Source organism: Astatotilapia calliptera, chromosome 6 (genome assembly GCF_964374335.1).
Source record: "Astatotilapia calliptera chromosome 6, fAstCal68.1, whole genome shotgun sequence".
NCBI classification, from domain to species: domain Eukaryota; kingdom Metazoa; phylum Chordata; class Actinopteri; order Cichliformes; family Cichlidae; genus Astatotilapia; species Astatotilapia calliptera.
This window is the reverse complement of record NC_137427.1, coordinates 4,450,546-4,468,310: the sequence shown is the minus strand read 5'-3', so window position 1 is coordinate 4,468,310 and position 17,765 is coordinate 4,450,546. Positions and strand designations below refer to the sequence as shown.

The 17,765-nt window shown below is 43.3% G+C and overlaps 1 protein-coding gene across 4 annotated transcripts in view; it reads left to right on the top strand.

Moving 5' to 3' along the window:
* rptor (regulatory associated protein of MTOR, complex 1) overlaps positions 1–17,765 on the top strand; it is a 198,478-nt gene that overhangs the window by 155,479 nt on the left and 25,234 nt on the right. For all 4 annotated transcript variants that reach the window (XM_026169798.2, XM_026169801.2, XM_026169800.2 and 1 more), the window contains 5 exons: positions 776–931; positions 7,913–8,031; positions 13,945–14,048; positions 15,149–15,326; positions 15,437–15,547. In XM_026169798.2, coding sequence (XP_026025583.1) covers positions 776–931; positions 7,913–8,031; positions 13,945–14,048; positions 15,149–15,326; positions 15,437–15,547 — 668 coding nt within the window. The remainder of the gene's footprint in view (positions 1–775; positions 932–7,912; positions 8,032–13,944; positions 14,049–15,148; positions 15,327–15,436; positions 15,548–17,765) is intronic.

The following is a 17,765-nucleotide window of genomic DNA, read 5'->3' as shown; positions in this document are numbered from 1 at the left end:
TAACTTCAAGGAAAAGCTTTGTCCGCTTCAGAAAACCTTTTGTGAACTTTTCTTCTTATTCATATTTAAAAAAGGGAAGTGTGAGTAAAAACAATAAAAAACAATAAAAAACCTAATGCTAATCAAAATATTCATGGAATAATTTAAGCCGTAGCCACGTAAATCTAACACGAGGGTCCAGGGCTTTTCAAGCACAACTCACTGTCCTTAGTGAGCTTGTGACCTCCTGTTTGTGTTCAGTGATTCAGACAGCCAAAGCTAACTGCCCTCCCTCTGTCTACCACTGCCAGGCTGAGCAATGACTAAGCCCTGAGTGGTGCTAAATCACTGGCACTTGGTGAAGTGCCTAACCTACTGCTCACACCATTTCTAATTCACATTCTCAGTGCTTATTCCAATGCACAGGGGTGTTTATCATCAATAAGCACCGAGCAGAACGTATTTCCATTCTCCACCAATCTCCATTTCCACATTTCAGCCTGCAGTTTGTTTGGCCGATGCATGGGAGTTGGAGTTGTGTGAGTCAGAGTAATGAGCGGTGTTTATGGTAGTTACAGCAGGAAACAAGTGGATCTGACGTCTGAAATGAAGTTATGACTTCTGTCGTTGGCCTCCAAGTTTACACATTTCACACTTGATTGGCTGTTGATTAGACTGTTCAGTTTTGTTTTCTTTTTTTCAATGTACATAATGGCATATTTACAGCAGCTAATCAGCTTCCTTTTCAACTGATTACGTTTGTAATGCTCATAACTTATTGCTGTCCTCTATCCAGGTGGACCAGCAGCCTTCTCTCCTGGTAACTTGAGCACCAGCAGCAGTGCCAGCAGCACCCTGGGGAGTCCTGACAACGACGAGTACATCCTCTCTTTTGAAACCATCGACAAAATGCGACGGGTGTCCTCGTATTCTTCTCTGAACTCCCTCATAGGTAACCAATGTCCAGTACTACCCGAGTTCTGTCTGTGGTTTCCTACAAGTAAATGTTGAAAAATACTTAAAGTTTGCAAGGGTAGAGAACGACCCTGAGGAGGCACTGAGGACGTGAGATGTGTGAGGCAGGTGTTACTCACTGATCCTCAGGCCAGAGAAGAATGGAGAGCGACACAGAAGCACCGGGCAGCTCTGACCCCGGGGGCTCTTTTGAAGTTGATGACTTTTCCCCTCCAGGATCCCTTGAAGCACACATTAATGTGGTGGAGGACCATGGTGGTCCCAAGCCATATCAATTCAAGCCACTGACTCGGGCACCAGTAAGACCCAGAGCTCGCTCTTTCTCTATCAGGGGACTGTCCTGCTGCAGCCCAGTCATATGATGTAAAAGGAAACTGTTCAGCTCAGTAGCAGTGATTCTTCAACCAGGAAACACCGCTGCGAAAAGTCCTGTGTCTCGAAGAGAATTTTTTTTTTTTTTTTTTTTTGAAGAGAGCAAAAAGTGTTTTTCAAACTATGAAATGTAGGTTTGTTTTTTTTGTGTTTTTTTTTTTTTAAAGATTTTGGTATAAAACATGCAGAAAATATAGGCTAGACACACACATGCATACTGTCATTTACTATCGAAGTCAAAACCACATCTGCCACAATAACCGTCTTTAGCAACACTTGCATTTACAAAACCACAGATGATTTAAGAAGCAGCATGCACAAGGTAAACAAACATTATATAACAGCAGCTATGCACTATTCTAAACCCAGATTTATTTAATATCTTGATAAGAGCACCGACCACTAACAGCTATATTCACAGGCAAAGCAACTAATAGCTAATAACATGTAAGCTGACGGTGTGGTGTCAGCTCGCTTAATACGCAATCTGTTCTATTGCTAGCAAAGAAATAGTCAGTAGATACAGGTGGAGGAACAACATGCAACAGTAGCATGCTAACCTATATCAATTTCACAATCATTTAACATTCAGATGGGTTGTTTTAAGTTTATAGAGCTCTATTATGATGTCTCAAAGCAAATTAGTTTACCTTTAAGCCAGTAGTCTTCTTTGAGATGGGCTGTTGGTTTTGAAAATGAGCATCTTGTTTGGAAAATCATCCATCCATCTTCATCCGCTTTATCCGGGGCCAGGTCGCTGGGGCAGCAGCCTAAGCAAAGAGGCCCAGACCTCCCTCTCCCCAGCCACCTCCTCCAGCTTATCCGGGGGAACACCAAGGCGTTCCCAGGCCAGCCGAGAGATATAATCTCTCCAGCGTGTCCTGGGTCTGCCCCGGGGCCTCCTCCCGGTGGGACATGCCTGGAACACCTCACCCAGGAGGCGCCCAGGGGGCATCCTTGTCAGATGCCTGAACCACCTCAGCTGGCTCCTTTCGATGTGGAGCAGCAGCAGCTCTACTCTGAGCCCCTCCCGGATGGCCGAACTTCTCACCCTATCTCTAAGGGAGAGGCCAGCCACCCTTCGGAGGAAGCTCATTTCTGCCGCTTGTATCCGCGATCTCGTTCTTTCGGTCACTACCCACAGCTCGTGGCCATAGGTGAGGGTAGGGACGTAGATCGACCGGTAAATTGAGAGCTTCGCTTTTACACTCAGCTCCCTCTTCACCACGACGGACCGGTGCAGCGTCCGCATTACTGCAGCTGCAGCCCCAATCCGTCTGTCGATCTCCGGCTCCCTTCTCCCATCACTCGCGAACAAGACCCCGAGATACTTGAACTCCTCCACTTGGAGCAGGAACTCATCCCCGACCCGGAGTGGGCACTCCACCTTTTTGTGGCTGAGAACCATGGCCTCAGATTTGGAGGTGCTGATCCTCATTCCCGCTGCTTCACACTCGGCTGCGAACCGTTCCAGTGTGAGCTGGAGGCCCTCACCCGATGAAGCCAACAGAACCACATCATCCGCGAAAAGCAGAGATGAGATTCTGAGGCCACCAAAGCGAAAGCCCTCCACCACTTGGCTGCGCCTAGAAATCCTGTCCATAAAAATTATGAACAGAACCGGAGACAAAGGGCATGTAGAAAATCATTGTTTTATTTATTATTTCATTGTATATAAGCTTTGCTAACTGTGTGTCGGCTGTATCTGGAGACATTCATTAGCATGACTAATGCAGCTGTAACCCTGCTGGATGATGCAGTCAGCAGCAGGGACAGTGTTGCAATATTTTCCATCACGTGAGCAGCAATCCTCAGGGGGCTGTGCGTGAGAGAAAAATAGAAGGAAATAAATGACCTGAAGAAGGTGAAGGGAAGAGGAAGAGTGCGAGGCCTCAGTAGAGTAACCCTGAAACAAGGCCACAGACGGAAAAGCTCCAAATCCAAGAATAGAGCAAGTGTAAAGGTTTGCAGATGTGTAAAGGACACCATAGAAGGGAGCGGGGGGCTGGGACATTAAAGTGCTTTTCCTGATACACACCGAAGTCGCCCCTGTTCACTTACTGCTGCTCGCAGGTGATTGGCGGGCTGCGCCATGCGCCCTGACAGGCAGTTTGTGTGTGAGCAGAACAACTATTAACTCACTTCCACCCCCACAAGAAAGAGGAAAGTGAAACTCAGGATTCCCTCTCCCTCTTTTTTCCTTTTTTAATGTTAAATTTTAACTTGGAAACCTTTCTTAATCTCCCAGCTGCCCCATCACATCTCAGTTAATGCTTTTAACACAGCAAAAATGTAAAATTGAGCTCTGAAGAATACATTCAAGTTGCCGTGAAAGTAGTTTGAGGTATTGTAATAAAAGTTGGCTTTGTTTTAGTTATTTTCATATCGGTCCTCTGAGGAGAAAGCAAACCAGTGTCTTCTCTATTTTAACTGTGTAAATGTGCACAGAGACCTGCTCAAACGCACATTTGAGTTATTCTGTAAGACACACATTGTTCTGGCTTTTTTCTCCTCTCTAAAAGAAACTTCAGGGATTTCTCGGCTAATCCAGAAACCTGAAGTCAAATTCATCAGGGCCTTCCAGCTGTTCTGGTGGGATTTTCAGAGTTTTTTCATGTTTTTTTGTTTTTAATAGCGCAGACACAATAGGAAACCAAAGCTTGGAAATTAATGTTTGATGAAGAAAATCATTAAAAACACGTTGGCAGTGTTCGCTCTCTTTACCCTTTAGTCTGACAAATCTAAAATTTGATGCCCATTGAAACGTTTTTCAACGTGCACTGCTGGCGTGAGCTTCCCGTCCATGTAAATGGGTTATTAAATAAATAAACATATTGGGGTCTCACCCACTAAACGGTTCCCCCAGCACAGCTGAGCAGAGTCCAAACACTCCCCTCAGCGAGCCAGTATAAACGCCTTCTCTCACAGTGGGCAGAGAAGATGAATGGATGTTTCTGGGACACGAAGAAAGGGCTAAAATGCTTACCTGAGTGCAGATTTGTGTAGAATTAGATTTGCTTTTGCCTCTTGCATTTCTTTTGTCACTTAGATTCAGTTATCTAACTCATTTGAGACTTCAATTGCCGTTCTGATTTATTTGTTCTTAACTTATTCTTTTCCATCCTTTGTTTGGTTTGAAGTTGCTTTCATAAGACCCTTGGGGCTTGCTTTTTCATCTCAACTGGAAACAAAAAGCATTAACTTGTTTCTCACTTTGTGGTAAACAGCAGCATGCATTCACCGATTTATCTCATCTATCTGCAAACAAAGAAATGTTGAGAGGGTACGTGTATTATAGGCCAGCATTTTGGAACAGATTTCAATGCTGAATGCAGCAGCTGCAGGAGTCTGCCTGCACAAAACCAACAGGGTAATAAAAGTGTGCTGTGGGCCAGGGTCAGAGCACTGATTGATGGACTTACTATTTGTTATTATAATTACCCCCAAGCTGGGAGGTTCATTTGTAAGGCATAAATATCTAATATGGCTTCAGCCGAGGTTCAGAGATTGTTTTCAGTAACATAAAAAAGTCTTTGATGTTGTGCTTGGAGGACACTGTTTTGGGATGTAAGGTTTTTAGGTGTCTGCCTGATTTATCGTTCCTCGATTTAGTGCTGAATGTTGTTGATGAGTAATCTGAAGAAAACGGCGACACACGGCTTATGTAAAATATCTTTATAAAACACGATACAGTACTGAAACTAGATGCATATTGCGCATTTGCAGCTTGTGGCATCTATACATGCAGTCATACATGCAGTACTGCTTCTCTGAGTGTGGGTCACAGTTGAAGCAGAGCTGTACGGTCCTTGCTACCGCCTCCCTCCCTTCTCCAGGAATACTGAGGCACTCCCAGGCAGGCCACACGGGTCTGTTCAGAGGTCTTCTCTCAGGTGGACGTTTCTAAGACACCTCACCTTGGAGCCATCCTGTCCATGCATAAAATCTGCAGCTCTGCTCTGAGCTCCCCTTGTCTGACTTAGCATTTAACCTCACCTCTAAACACAAACCCAGACGCACTGTTGAGGATTGTCGTGTCTGCCTCTTGTTTACAGGGTGAGTTTAGATTGATAAGCTGCAACACAACAGACTGGTACAGCAGTCCACTTGTCAACCACCTCCTCCACTCTGAACTGCGCCCTGAGGTGCTTTAACTCCACCATATGCAACATTTAATCCCCAATTCAAAGCAGGTTTCAAATTTAGAATTGCTCAGCTTTCATCCAAACCTCATGGTGAAAGGTCACCTAGAGGGCAGCAGCCCACATCATCTGCAAAAAACTGATCTTGTAACCACGAAGGTGGAAAAAGCCCTTTCCGTGGTTAAGTTCTGTCCACAAAGGTTACTTCCTTTTGGATGCAGTATTTATTTCAGCCGTTACAGCCATTCGCCCTCTAACGACCCTTAATAGCTGCACCACGTCCATCCATCTAGCAGCTGACAAAGACAACATCAACCGTTTTATCTTTGTGATGGTGCTAAAAAAGCTAATATACAAAAGTCAGTAAGGTTCACAGTCTGTGAACCGCACTGATATTTTCATTCCAGACTAAAGCTGTGAAGCTGTGCATCTAAGGTAGGCCATGACTAATGCAGACTTTTAGTCTGCCTGGGCCAACTTTCAAATTTGTTACATCAGAAGCTTAAATTCACTTTTGTCAGTGTGTTTGAGGCAGTCTCACATTTAAAGAGCACCGCAGGTATGATTTGGGGCTGCTTACACTGCTTACCTCTCGCTCGAAATATATTAAAAATATATTTTACACACACGAGGTCCTTCACTGCTTTCAGACATTCTGATGTACTTTTTATGTTTCAGCCGTTTAAATCTCCCAAAAAATGATATGCAGTGTTAAAAGTGATTTATGTCATCTTCAAGAATTGGTGGAGGCTATAAAAAAATGATGCAGTGGTTCATTTAGCCAGCGGTTAACATCTTTACTACTGTACATCCGTTTCTCTCTGCACAAGACTTGGGACGACACGAGTGTCACGTCAGGACACGGCTGTGCTGCAGCGCTCAGCCAGTGAATGATATTCACCGTCACGTTCTTTCATGTGGACTGTGTAGGGATGGTGCACTGGTAATTTGTGCGCAGCAGTTAAATGGGAGAGGAACCCTATTTCACATTTATCAAGTGGCTGTTTACTGCAGCAGCTAGCACGCTGGCTAGCTGTCGCTAATCATATCCTGGCCCTCAGGCTGCAGTCTAATCACCTCTTTAACTCCCTCGCTCTCTTCCTCCCGCAGTCACTCTTGCTCTCTCCGTCACTTCATCTCTCCGTCCTTGTTCAGGATGCTTTTTTTTCTTACTTATTCTTTGTCTTCTCTCTTTATATCTTGCCTTTTTGATCACTCTCTGTCATATGTCAGAGCACAGAGGCTTCTGAAATGTATGATCCATCTCTGTTCTCTTTTTCCCTCCTTCTGCACTCTGTTTGGGATTCGCTGCGCCGACACCACATCTTTCATATTGCATCCATCCCCTAGTTGCTGCCTTCTGTCTTCCTCCATTTTTGGGGGGAGCGGTTGCCCTTTTTGTCTCCCTTGTTTGAAGCACTTTCTGGCAGGGAGTCTCAGTTAGTGGGTCCAGACTTCAGTCGTTCTCGTTACCTCTCAGGGTTTATAAATCCTGGATTTTTAGAAAAGTGGAGATTTGGGCAGGGTAGAGCGTGACAGCGGTCATCCTTAGAGGTCAAATTTGCACGGCTGCCTTCATAGTCGGAGAGATCTGAGAAGAAGGAGGGAATAATCAATTCAAAATGAGAAACTGCAACAGCTGGGGACTGCCAAGTGTCCCGGTGCCTGACACTGAGAAAGACGGCAGATTGAAGCTGACGGACTGAAGGACTTTTAGATGGAGCTAGAGTAGAAAAGGGGCTGCAGCAGGAAGAGGGCTAAGTAAGGAAAACATGCAGGAGCAAGTAAAGGCTCACAATCTAGGGTGAGTTTGAATAAGAAAAAGAGTTCATTCTAACACAAAGAGACACAACAGGCTGGTGGTGCCTCCAAACAAACTGTTGTCAGCAAGAAACTCTTGTGAAAATGACAGAAGGAGGAGAAAGTTCAAAGAACAACAAACAAGCTTCAGAGAAAATCAGCAAATTGTCACATTCGCTGCAAAGTCGATGCAGAAGAAAAGAATAATGACGAGAGAACAAAAACACCTTGACAACAGGAAATGTTTGTTCATTTGTATTCATGATAACAGCAACAGTTCTCGGCAGTGGAGCTCCGGTGGATGCGGAGAGCCAGCTGTTTGTTGCGCGTGTGTGTTGTGCGTTGATTAATTGTGTACATTAGCTTACACCAGAGGTCCGTTTCCCTCTGCCAGCCAAAAAAACCTATAACTGCAGGAGAGGTAAATGACCGGAGAGGGTAGCATGAAGCTAATGAGATGAGCACTTAGCTCTTCTTGTAATGAACATGAAGTGAATTATAAGATCTACATCAGAGTGAGGTGTACAGTATGAGTTTGTGGGTGTTTTGTACGTGTGTTAATTTTCTCAATGTGTGTGATTTGTGTTCGTTGTTTAAAACTTTGCTTCCAAGCTGAATTTTCTCGTTTTATTTGTCTCTTCTAGGCGTGTCCTTCAACAGTGTTTACACTCAGATCTGGAGAGTGCTGCTTCATCTGGCTGCAGACCCTTTTCCTGAAGTGTCAGATCTGGCCATGAAGGTCCTCAATAGCATAGCATACAAGGTGCGTTATGTTCGGGTCTTTAAAGCTTTTATCACAAACTGTGTATTAAAGACTGACTTTCATTTGGCTCAGTCACACCAGAGCAAGAACAGGATAACAACCTTCTCTTGAGTAGGAAGTAAAACCTGACCTGTGGTTTCCCGGCAACTGCAGTGAATTAGTTTATGTTTGGAAACAGATTGCAAGTATTTGTGGGAACCGGGCTACTGCTTTTGATCACAAGATGATTACACAAGTTGTCTAATAGAACCCAGCGTTTCTCCAAACAAGTGCAGATGACTCAGACTGACTTCATTCACTGGTCGATAATGGTTTGCAAACAACAGCAGACAGGTTGCTGACACCTTACAGCCAGTTGGACTGGGATGCGACTCTGCAATAGGGTGGTTGCTAAGCAGGTTTATCCTGGTTCCAATATACAGTCCTTAAAAAAAATTATTAGGCCAAGCAGCAAGAAAATAGAAATATTTTATAATTTTGTGCTTTGACTGACTCCATCTTCATGCTGGTTTGTCGCCGTTTTGATGCACCAGACCTGCTTTGAAAATGGCAACAGACTGATTTCATGTTCACTTTACGTGGTCACACTTATTTTGGTCTTGCTGCATTCAGTTCCCAAGCACTGTTTTTTTTTTTTTTTCCCCCAGTGTGACTGTAGCATAGTTGGTTGTGGAGTCCCTTTCTGAAGCCTCAGTGTTAGCATTTTGATGGTTGCTATGTTGTAATTAGCAGTAAGCTAATGCTTGCAAGCTTGGATAACGTATTCATCCATAGATTGAATACAAACATCGACAAAGACACCTGTGAATTGGCGCTGGGCATTATTAGAGGTGTGTGTGCTTTGCCTGCACAGGTAGCTGTAGCCACCAATCGAGTCGCTGAACTCCGTGTTTGTGGTTTCGGTGCTTTTTGGAGAATTTTTAATGAATTTGTCCAATAAATAATAATGTGCCTTAATTTAATGTAAAATACCCATAGAATAAGTATTGAGGCTGTTAAAAATCTAAAGCGGTAATGTTGGGCCTTTTTTATCATGATCTAAATGGATTGACTTCCTTTTAGAGCCGCCCTCATGTGGCCATTAGAGGAACTGCATCCGCTTCGTTTTTCAGCTCTTCAGGTTGCTGATTGTTTCTCAAAAAGGCGTCTGTGTATCACTGACAAGCATTCAAGAAAGAGCGGGGAAATTAGTTTTACAGCTTTTGCTTACTGCATTTTGAATTTAAGGTTTGAGCCTTTTCTTCCTTTTCCCGCTGTCCACGTTATAAGTAATTCTTAAAACTGAGTATCATCTCATTTTCTGGAGTCTAATATAATGAGGATATTATAATTGACTTTTTGTCTCTGTATCCCCGTATATCAGTTCTTTTTCACCTCATGGTTATACAGTGAAAAAGATCAGCTTCCAGCACACATGCCCCTCCCTCCCACTGGCATTTGCTTCCTCCGAAAGGCCATTACTTTTGTGCAAATGCAATTAAGGGCCAATGACTCCCCGAGGCTTGGCAGAGCGCAGCAGAGCAAAGAGGCTGCCGTAACTTAAGGAGCTATAATAACCACTATACTCCACCACCCATCCTAAGCCTCGGGCAGGATTTCTTGTGTTTTCCACCACCAACACCAATTGTTCCCTCTGTTACCTTCACACAGGCAGCATCTCTGCATCGAGGCTTCCGTCTCAGCTGCAATAAAACAAAGAACAGGACGCGATTAACAATATAATGCAATAGACGTTTTCTTCTGCCAGCACCGTAACACATTTTTGGAGCATGAGTTATTGTGGACCTGCACACTCAAGTCAATTTAACAAACAGTGGTGTCATATTTATAAAGATTAGGTCCCTGACAAGCAACATAAGAGAACAAGGAAGACGCCTTAAATGGAAGGAGACAGGATTCAGTCGTGCCCTGCACCTGCTCAGGACACTTTTGCGACACGTTTAGAGGGTTAATCATCATCAGTCATGTTAATCTTTCAAGCTGTGAACTTGAGACTTGATTTACAGAGTTGCACAGGCTCAATTTTTAAACCCACAGAGTCTGACTAATATAGTTGTTTGTAGTTATTTATTTACTCATGTACCCAATCCTGACTCTGCACAGATCGGCTGCTTGTTTCGTTTGTGGCTTTCCAAACACATGTGGCCAACAGGGAAGCCGCGTCCTCACAAGTTGAACGTTGTTTCTCTTCTTTAAATTCCAATACTGAGATATCAGCAAATAGTTAATAATATATCATAATATCAGGTCCCCTGCAGTAGCCAGGGCATGTCCTTTCACTCACACATTAAACAAATGTGCAGGACGCCCCATCAGTTTGTGCGGCTTTGTCAGAAATAGAAGCAGTCTCAGAGTGATGCTCAGAAACGAGGTTGTGTGTTGTTACTCGTAATGTAATTCTTTGTTTTGCAGTCTTAAAAGCTCAGTGAAAAGCCCTCAGTTGCAGCAAGAACAGGAACTGGAAAGCGAGATCATATTTTCCTTGTTCGTGGTCTCTTGACGCTCCTTTTCATGAATTTTAAGTCTTCTCTTTTCCTTCAACCTTCAGCTGGTCTTGGCTGAAGGTTTTCTCTCCCCACACCTCGTTCTGTTGGGGGTTTCTTCCTGGTCAAAGGAAGTTCTTCTTCTCCACCATCACCGAGTGATTGTTAATTCGGGTCCTCTGATCACTGGGATTTTGTTTGTAATATGTTACTTTCTCAGACATATGTTGTATCTGTAGTATGTAAATAACATTGAATTGAATTGTCTAAGGATGGCTTCCTTTCAAGTTGTTATAGATTAATAAATGTATTATATCTCTATGTAACATCTGCTTGTAAATAGGACTCAAACAAATGTTCTTAGAACAAATGACAGAACTGTACAAAAATGTAACAAAATATCACAACAAAGACGAGAAAGACTACGAAAAAACAAGACCTTAAACAGAATAAGCACAAGTACTTTGATTTGGGATGAAAAACAAAGTATTTTGTAAATAAATAAAACGATGACGGCCAAATATTTAAACGTAATTTATTCCAATGAGGAGAAGGATAGAAAACAGACATTAAAGAGGATTTGATCTTAGCGTTTGATGCAGAATTTGAAGGAGCAAAATACTGTTCTGGACTATAACGATATCATGAGTACACATTTTAAACAGTGGTGTTAACGGTCTTTTTTATTTTTCCCTCTCTCTCAAAGAGCTCGGCAACAGCTGCTTATTTTAAGAACCCTCATTCAAGTTCACAAGTGCTAACGGCTCTTTTAATTAAGATTTTAAATGTCAAATGTTATTGATTCGTAACAAAGCGAAACAAGGTCAGGAGCTAATTAAAATGTACTTTCTTCCAAGATGATTAAGGCTCTAAATGCTTTTTTTATAGTCCAGTGTTGCTGTCTGATGCTGGGACTCTTGGAGATTTTGAATAGTATATACATTTTGAACACATTGTGATTCTTTTATTCAGGTGCATCCAGTCGTTTTCACAGATGTGTCACTAATAAAGTTGGATCACATCCATCTGAAACAAATCCAGAGGTTTTTTTATGTTTGAATGGCAAAGATTTACTATCCAACACCGCCCTTATCTCCCAGTTGTTTGCCTGAATTGAAAGGAGATTATTGGTTAAGAGAGAGAGAGGATGAGAAGTTCGACCATTCGGGAGGGGCTCAGAGTAGAGCCGCTGCTCCTCCACATCGAAAGCAGCCGGTTGAGGTGGTTCGGGCATCTGAGAAGGACGCCTCATGGCTGAGGTGTTCTGGGCATGTCCCACCGGGAGGAGGCCCCGGGACAGACCCAGGACACGCTGGAGAGATTATAACTCTCGGCTGGCCGGGGAACGCCTTGGACAAGCTGGAGGAGGTTGCCGGGAAGATGGAGGTCTGGGCTTCTCTGCTTAGGCTCTGCCCCCACAACCCGGCCCCGGATAAGCAGAAGAAGATAGATTATGGTTAAGAACTTAAGGTTCTCAATGAAGCCCCCAAACATCATCTTTACTGTGAAAAACAGTTTAATTTAAAGTTTCTCCTCATCTACAAGGTCTTGAAAAATCAGGCCCCATCTTAGCTCAATGACCTCATTGCACCATGTAAGCCCAGCAGAGCGCTTCACTCTGACTGCTGGTTGGCTTACACTTGGAGTAGAATGAGAGGCGGAGCTTTCAGCTCCAGTTTGCAGTCAGGAGACAGACATACTAGTTTTTTAAGATTAGACTTGAAACCTTTTGATAAAGCGTAAATTCGGGCTGGATTAAAAAAGGACCCTGAACTTTCCCTTAGTTATGCTGCAGTCGGCTCAGGCTGGGGCATTAAATCCCTCAGGAGGAGGGATTTAATGCGAGTACTGCTTCTCTGCTCACCACATGTGTATAGACCACAGATGCCGCAGATAGCAGCACCTCTATCTGCCTCTGAGCTGGTTCTGTTAAATGGAGGTTTCTCCTTCCTGCCAGTGGTCGTGTGATTGTTGGAGTCTTTACCCTACGGTGTAGAGCACCTGGAGGTGACTGTAGTTTTGATTTGGCGCTATAGAAATAAACCTCAATTGAATGGAAGAATTCTCTCAATTACCCTCAATCACCTTCAGCTGTTCGATCTCATCATCACATGTCACAGCGATGTCGGGTGCTTTCTCCAGCAGTAAGAAAGCTCTACATAATTTACCAGGATTATTCAGACTTTTCTTTTTTTCCCTGAGCTGTCATCCGCTTCCACAGCTGTATCCTTCGACAGCCTCTGACTAATGTGTTTGCGCAGTTGACTCGCTTTCCAGCCAATTAATGATAGAGGAAGTGTGGGGAAGTGGGTTGAAGTCGGAGAACGAGCCTGTTTCCCTGCGTGGAGTAGTGCAGCTGCTAGCACCAGTTCCAGCCCAGGTTCCCGCTAAAGCTGCAGTCTTGCATGTCTCTCCCGCGTTAGCGTCTGGTTTGTTTGCCACATGTTGACGATCAGCAAACACCGATGAATAATCCATGAGCATGTTACTTCACTGAGTGGAAACGCTCTTCCGCCCTGATGCTTTTTGTTTCAAAGACCTTTTGTTTGTGCAGTTCAGGTTTCCTGTTGTTTGTGTGCTTACCGCTGCCCTCCTCAACATGCGCTTCTCCTTTGTGTCACACATCCATCCCACAATTTCTGCAAAAGACATAAGCGCGTCCTTTAGTTCCTTATCTGCTTTTCCTTTTGTGCCCCGTCCCATCATATTGATCTTGTTGTGCATGAGTGGAAAAGCTGCTTTCATTAGTGATCTGGCTTTTTCCATAATAATTGTTCCAGCTGTTTTTACTGCTGTTTTCTTTCATTTGACTTGCCTCCTAATGAAGCGCCAACAGCTAACCCTCATAGCTGATGTCTCGTCCCCCTCACAGATGCAGCCGTTTTTATGGGCCCGGTCTTTGCATTAAAAACTTTCCTGCCTCGCTCTCAGCCTTTCAGACGCACACAGAAGCAAAAGATGCTCACTGCAATTAGCATAGAAATCAAATCAAAGGTAGTAAAATGTGTTTGCTTGTGTTAACTGGATTTACGCTGCACACAGTTCTCTCCCCACCTGGCTCGAGTAAACAACAGCTCTGCTATTCATCAGCGATGCTTTGCCTCTATTGTCTTTATTAAGTTTGCCCCTCCCTCGTGTGCAGCCATTAGACAACTCACAATGAAGAGGTTATATTACCTGCTCACTTAATGGGATAAACCTGTGGAAATTTAGCAAACTTTGTGAAGTCCTGCACTTTTTATGCAGTTACAGCAGGAAGATTATCCAGATTTTTGGGCTCGTTTCTGATCTAGACACTTCTGCATATTTGTCTCTGAAAGCTTTTGAAAAATCTGGGAAGAAATATCATAATTTCAAACTATAAATCCAAATGTGAATCCAAATCTTCAGAAACAAGAATAAACAGACCTTTTTTTTTTTTCTCCCTCAGGCTACGATGAATGCCAGACCTCAGAGGATCCTGGACTCAGGATCGCTCACCCAGTCAGCCCCGGCCAGCCCCACCAGCAAGGGCACGCACATACACCAGGCTGGGTGAGGACGGAGCTCACACATGCATGAACGCCGTGACACACCGAAAACTCATTAAACGGAAACCCCAGAGCATTTGAATCATGTGTTAGGCAAAAAAAAGTTGCATTTAATCATCACGATGTGCGTCATTTGTAGCAGGCGAATGGGATTCTGGCCAAATGTTACTTTAAATTTTATATTGAATTATATTCATGGTGCATGAACCAGGATAAAATATAAAAATCAAGCAAAATTAAGTGTAGATTCAGAAGAAAAATAATTATTAGCATTTTAAAATTGAAATATTATTCATGAGCTGTTTGATTTCACGATTGAATAATTTCCCAATTTGTTTGTTTGTGCGTCCAACACCCTTCTGTCATGGTAAATAGTTTTCTATGTGCATTAGAGGAAAGATTCCACCCTTTAATTCAGAACTTTCAGCTTTGCAAACCCTTTCATGGTCATCGCTCGTCACGCCTCTGCAGCAAATCCAGAGCTGCTGTTACATTACACAACCTGAAAGTTTCCTTCTCACTACTTTAATGTGCACATCTGCAGTTTCACCATTATCTCAAACCTGTGCAGAGAGCAAATCATCGGCTTCTAGATCAGACCAAAATTTCTCAGGAGCAGCAGCAGCTGGGTTGAACAGTCTGGGAAAACTCAGTACTGTCCAAGCCTGAAAGTGTCTCATCAGGTTAGAAGAGCGAGGCCGTGTCCCGTGAGAGGCCCTGAGGTTCGACCATAACGTCCCGAGGTGTCTGAGGGATTTTTGGCTACGTTAAGACAGCCTTCATTCATAGCCGGCTCTACTTCCAGGATTTGACTTTGTCCTCCAATACGATTCAAGTTTAAGAGGCGCATTTTTTGCATACTAGAGGAGATCCCCCATGCATTAAAGAAATAGATGTGCAAGTAGTCAGAGGAGGACTACAGATGAGTGAAAAAGCAAAGAAATAGCAGCTGTCCTTTAGACAACACAGAAGAAGCGATGTTAGATTTAGCAGCTGTGTTACATTTAGATGTAACACAGCTGCTAATTTAAAAATAAAAGCACGTAAAATGTGCATTCGTAAACTGACCCCTTAATCCTCTTGTCCTCTTTTCCTTTACTTCAGTGGTTCTCCACCAATGCCCAGCACCAGCAGCTCCAGTCTGACCAACGACGTTCCCAAACCCCCCACCAGGGAGCAGCCGGCCACACGACCGCCTTACACCCCAACGCTGGGAGGACAGGCTCCCCACTCACACCAGTTTACCCGCACTCGCAAAATGTTTGACAAGGGACCCGAGCAGGTAGAGAAAGATGAAACCTGCCGTGCTGCTGCTAGTCACTCTTGTCCTCTCTCGCTGTTTCGTTTAACTCTTTAAATCACAGTTTTTTTTCTTTTTGTGTTTTTCTTTAGGCAGCTGAAGACAGCGATGAACCAGGTGGTCACAGGAACTACATCAGTCCGGCCCTCCAGACAGGCTTGTGCGACTGGAGCGCCAAGTATTTTGCTCAGCCTGTCATGAAGGTCAGTGTCATCATTTGTGTTCCTCACATGTCAAACTGGTCAGCTTGCTTACTCTCCCACAAAAGGCTGGCTCATCGCACATCACTATGTCGCTGATGGTTGGTGAAGTGTGCACGGCGGGCTCTGGCCTCTAATGCATTTACCACCCTGTCATATCAATAATGGGGTGACTATCAGTGCTGTCTAATTAGTACTCACTCCAATCGCTCACCTCAATGGTGAGAGAAGTTTAACTCAGGCAGATTGCGAGCAGTTTTTTCACCCAGGAACGCCCCTTTAGAGGCGACGAGAGAGTCGGGGAAGACCTCAGCCCCTTTCAGACACTGACAATAAAAAATGGTTTTAATACAGAGAAAGTGCTGCTTAGTGCACCTTTAAAAGGAGAAAGGACATCGCCATTTTCAAATCAAGAACTTAGAAATGTTTTCTTGTCTTCCTCCGTATTCCACTGCTAAGCCATCTACCACTTTAAAATCAGCTTAAGTCAGTTGCTAAGCAACAAAGCAGCACAATATGGCAGATAATTTTCTGTTTACACACATTTATGTGAATTTGTGTCACTGGTGTGTGTTTATCGTGCTTTTTTGCAACAGTTTGAGGACAGATTGAGCTGTCTGAGGACATAAACTCTGTGTTATAGGATTTATTTTAAAAAGTAATGAAGTCCTATGGAAAACAGCAGGGTGGGGACCGATCACAGTGAGAGAGAAAGTACCTGCTGTTTGTACGAGATGGCTTTGCTGAATAATGAGCTCCATAATGTAACATCCTCCTGAGTGAAACTTAAGATTAAGACAAGTGCTTTCACCCGGCACAGTAGTAACACCGAAATGCTTTAATATTAAATCAAACTAACGCGTGTTTAAACGGCCTGAACGTGTCGTCTTTTCCAGGAAAAAAGGCAAACAGTGTCAGCACATTTTTGTAGGTTAAACAGGAAGAAAAGCGATATAAAAAGAGCCAGGGTCAAACAGAGGAGAAAATGGAAACTTTGCAAAGTGCGTGAAAAATAATAGGGGGTCGTTTTTGCTCATGGCTGATATAGAAAGAAGATATTAGTAAAATAAAAATATTTACAAAACATGTAAGATGTTGTAGGGGGAAAGTGGTGGACAGGAGAAAGAGAACACAGGAAGAAAAAAATAAAAGATGATGAAAGTAAAATATTTGAAAAGGAAAGCAGACACTGAGGGGCAAATAGAGGTGGGCGAGGAGGAAAACAGAGATGCTAAAAGTGAAAGAAAACTCAATATGAAGAGCATGGTGGTGGGATGAATAGGATGAAAGAAATACGGGGCCAGGAGTGGCAACAAAGGCTGATAAAAAGCAGAGAGATGACTGGATGTGAAGGCGAGTGAACGAGCTCAGAGTAGATGGAGGAGGAGGAGTAAAGGGGAGTTTTGCCGCAAATCATAACGCTGTGTTGGCAAAATTTTGAGTGCTGTCATCAAACTTAACTCCATTACAAAGCCATGTGTGTGTGTCTCAAAGTCTGCACACAGGTTATCATATCACTGTGTCAGCAGCACACTAGAAGAATGTGTATATTTGTGTTATTGTCTCCACACATCTCACATGAGAGACAGAAGACACGTCCTCTGCTTCAGGTTCATATTTGTTTGAGAAGCAAAGAGCCGTGGTTACATGCACAGCTTCGTGTGGACTTATTATACTCATATTTTTATTCTCGGACTCTAACTTTGTCTCAAATCCAGCTTTATTCTGATGCTTGTCCAGTTCAGGGTCTGACATTATTTTTTGTCTTGAAGTGTTTTACTCCTATTTTATTAGTCATCACTTTTAATGTCCGTGTTATTTTTCCTAATTATATTAATGTTTTTTTTTCCCAGGGGCATATTTTTCAGAGATCATGGATGATTGTAAAACACAAATACAGAACTTTTTGAGAGCTTACAGTCATAAGACAGCATTAATAACTGTAGGTCAGGTTGTGATGAAATCAGCAGAGACTGAAACCTAAAAACATTTCCAGCTCATTTTAATTTTATTTAAGTCATTTTGTGATCACGAGTTTCAGCTAGGCCTCAGTCGTGTAGTCCTAGAGCAGCTAACTTGTTAGCAAACACCAACAACGTTTCACTGAGCAGTTATGAAACTTTAAAAAGTGCAACGAAAGGGGAAAGGGGGGGTTTTAATGTGTTATTTTTTCCAGCATTTTTGAGCCTCCCAGACTTCTGCAGTTCAGGACATGGCAACA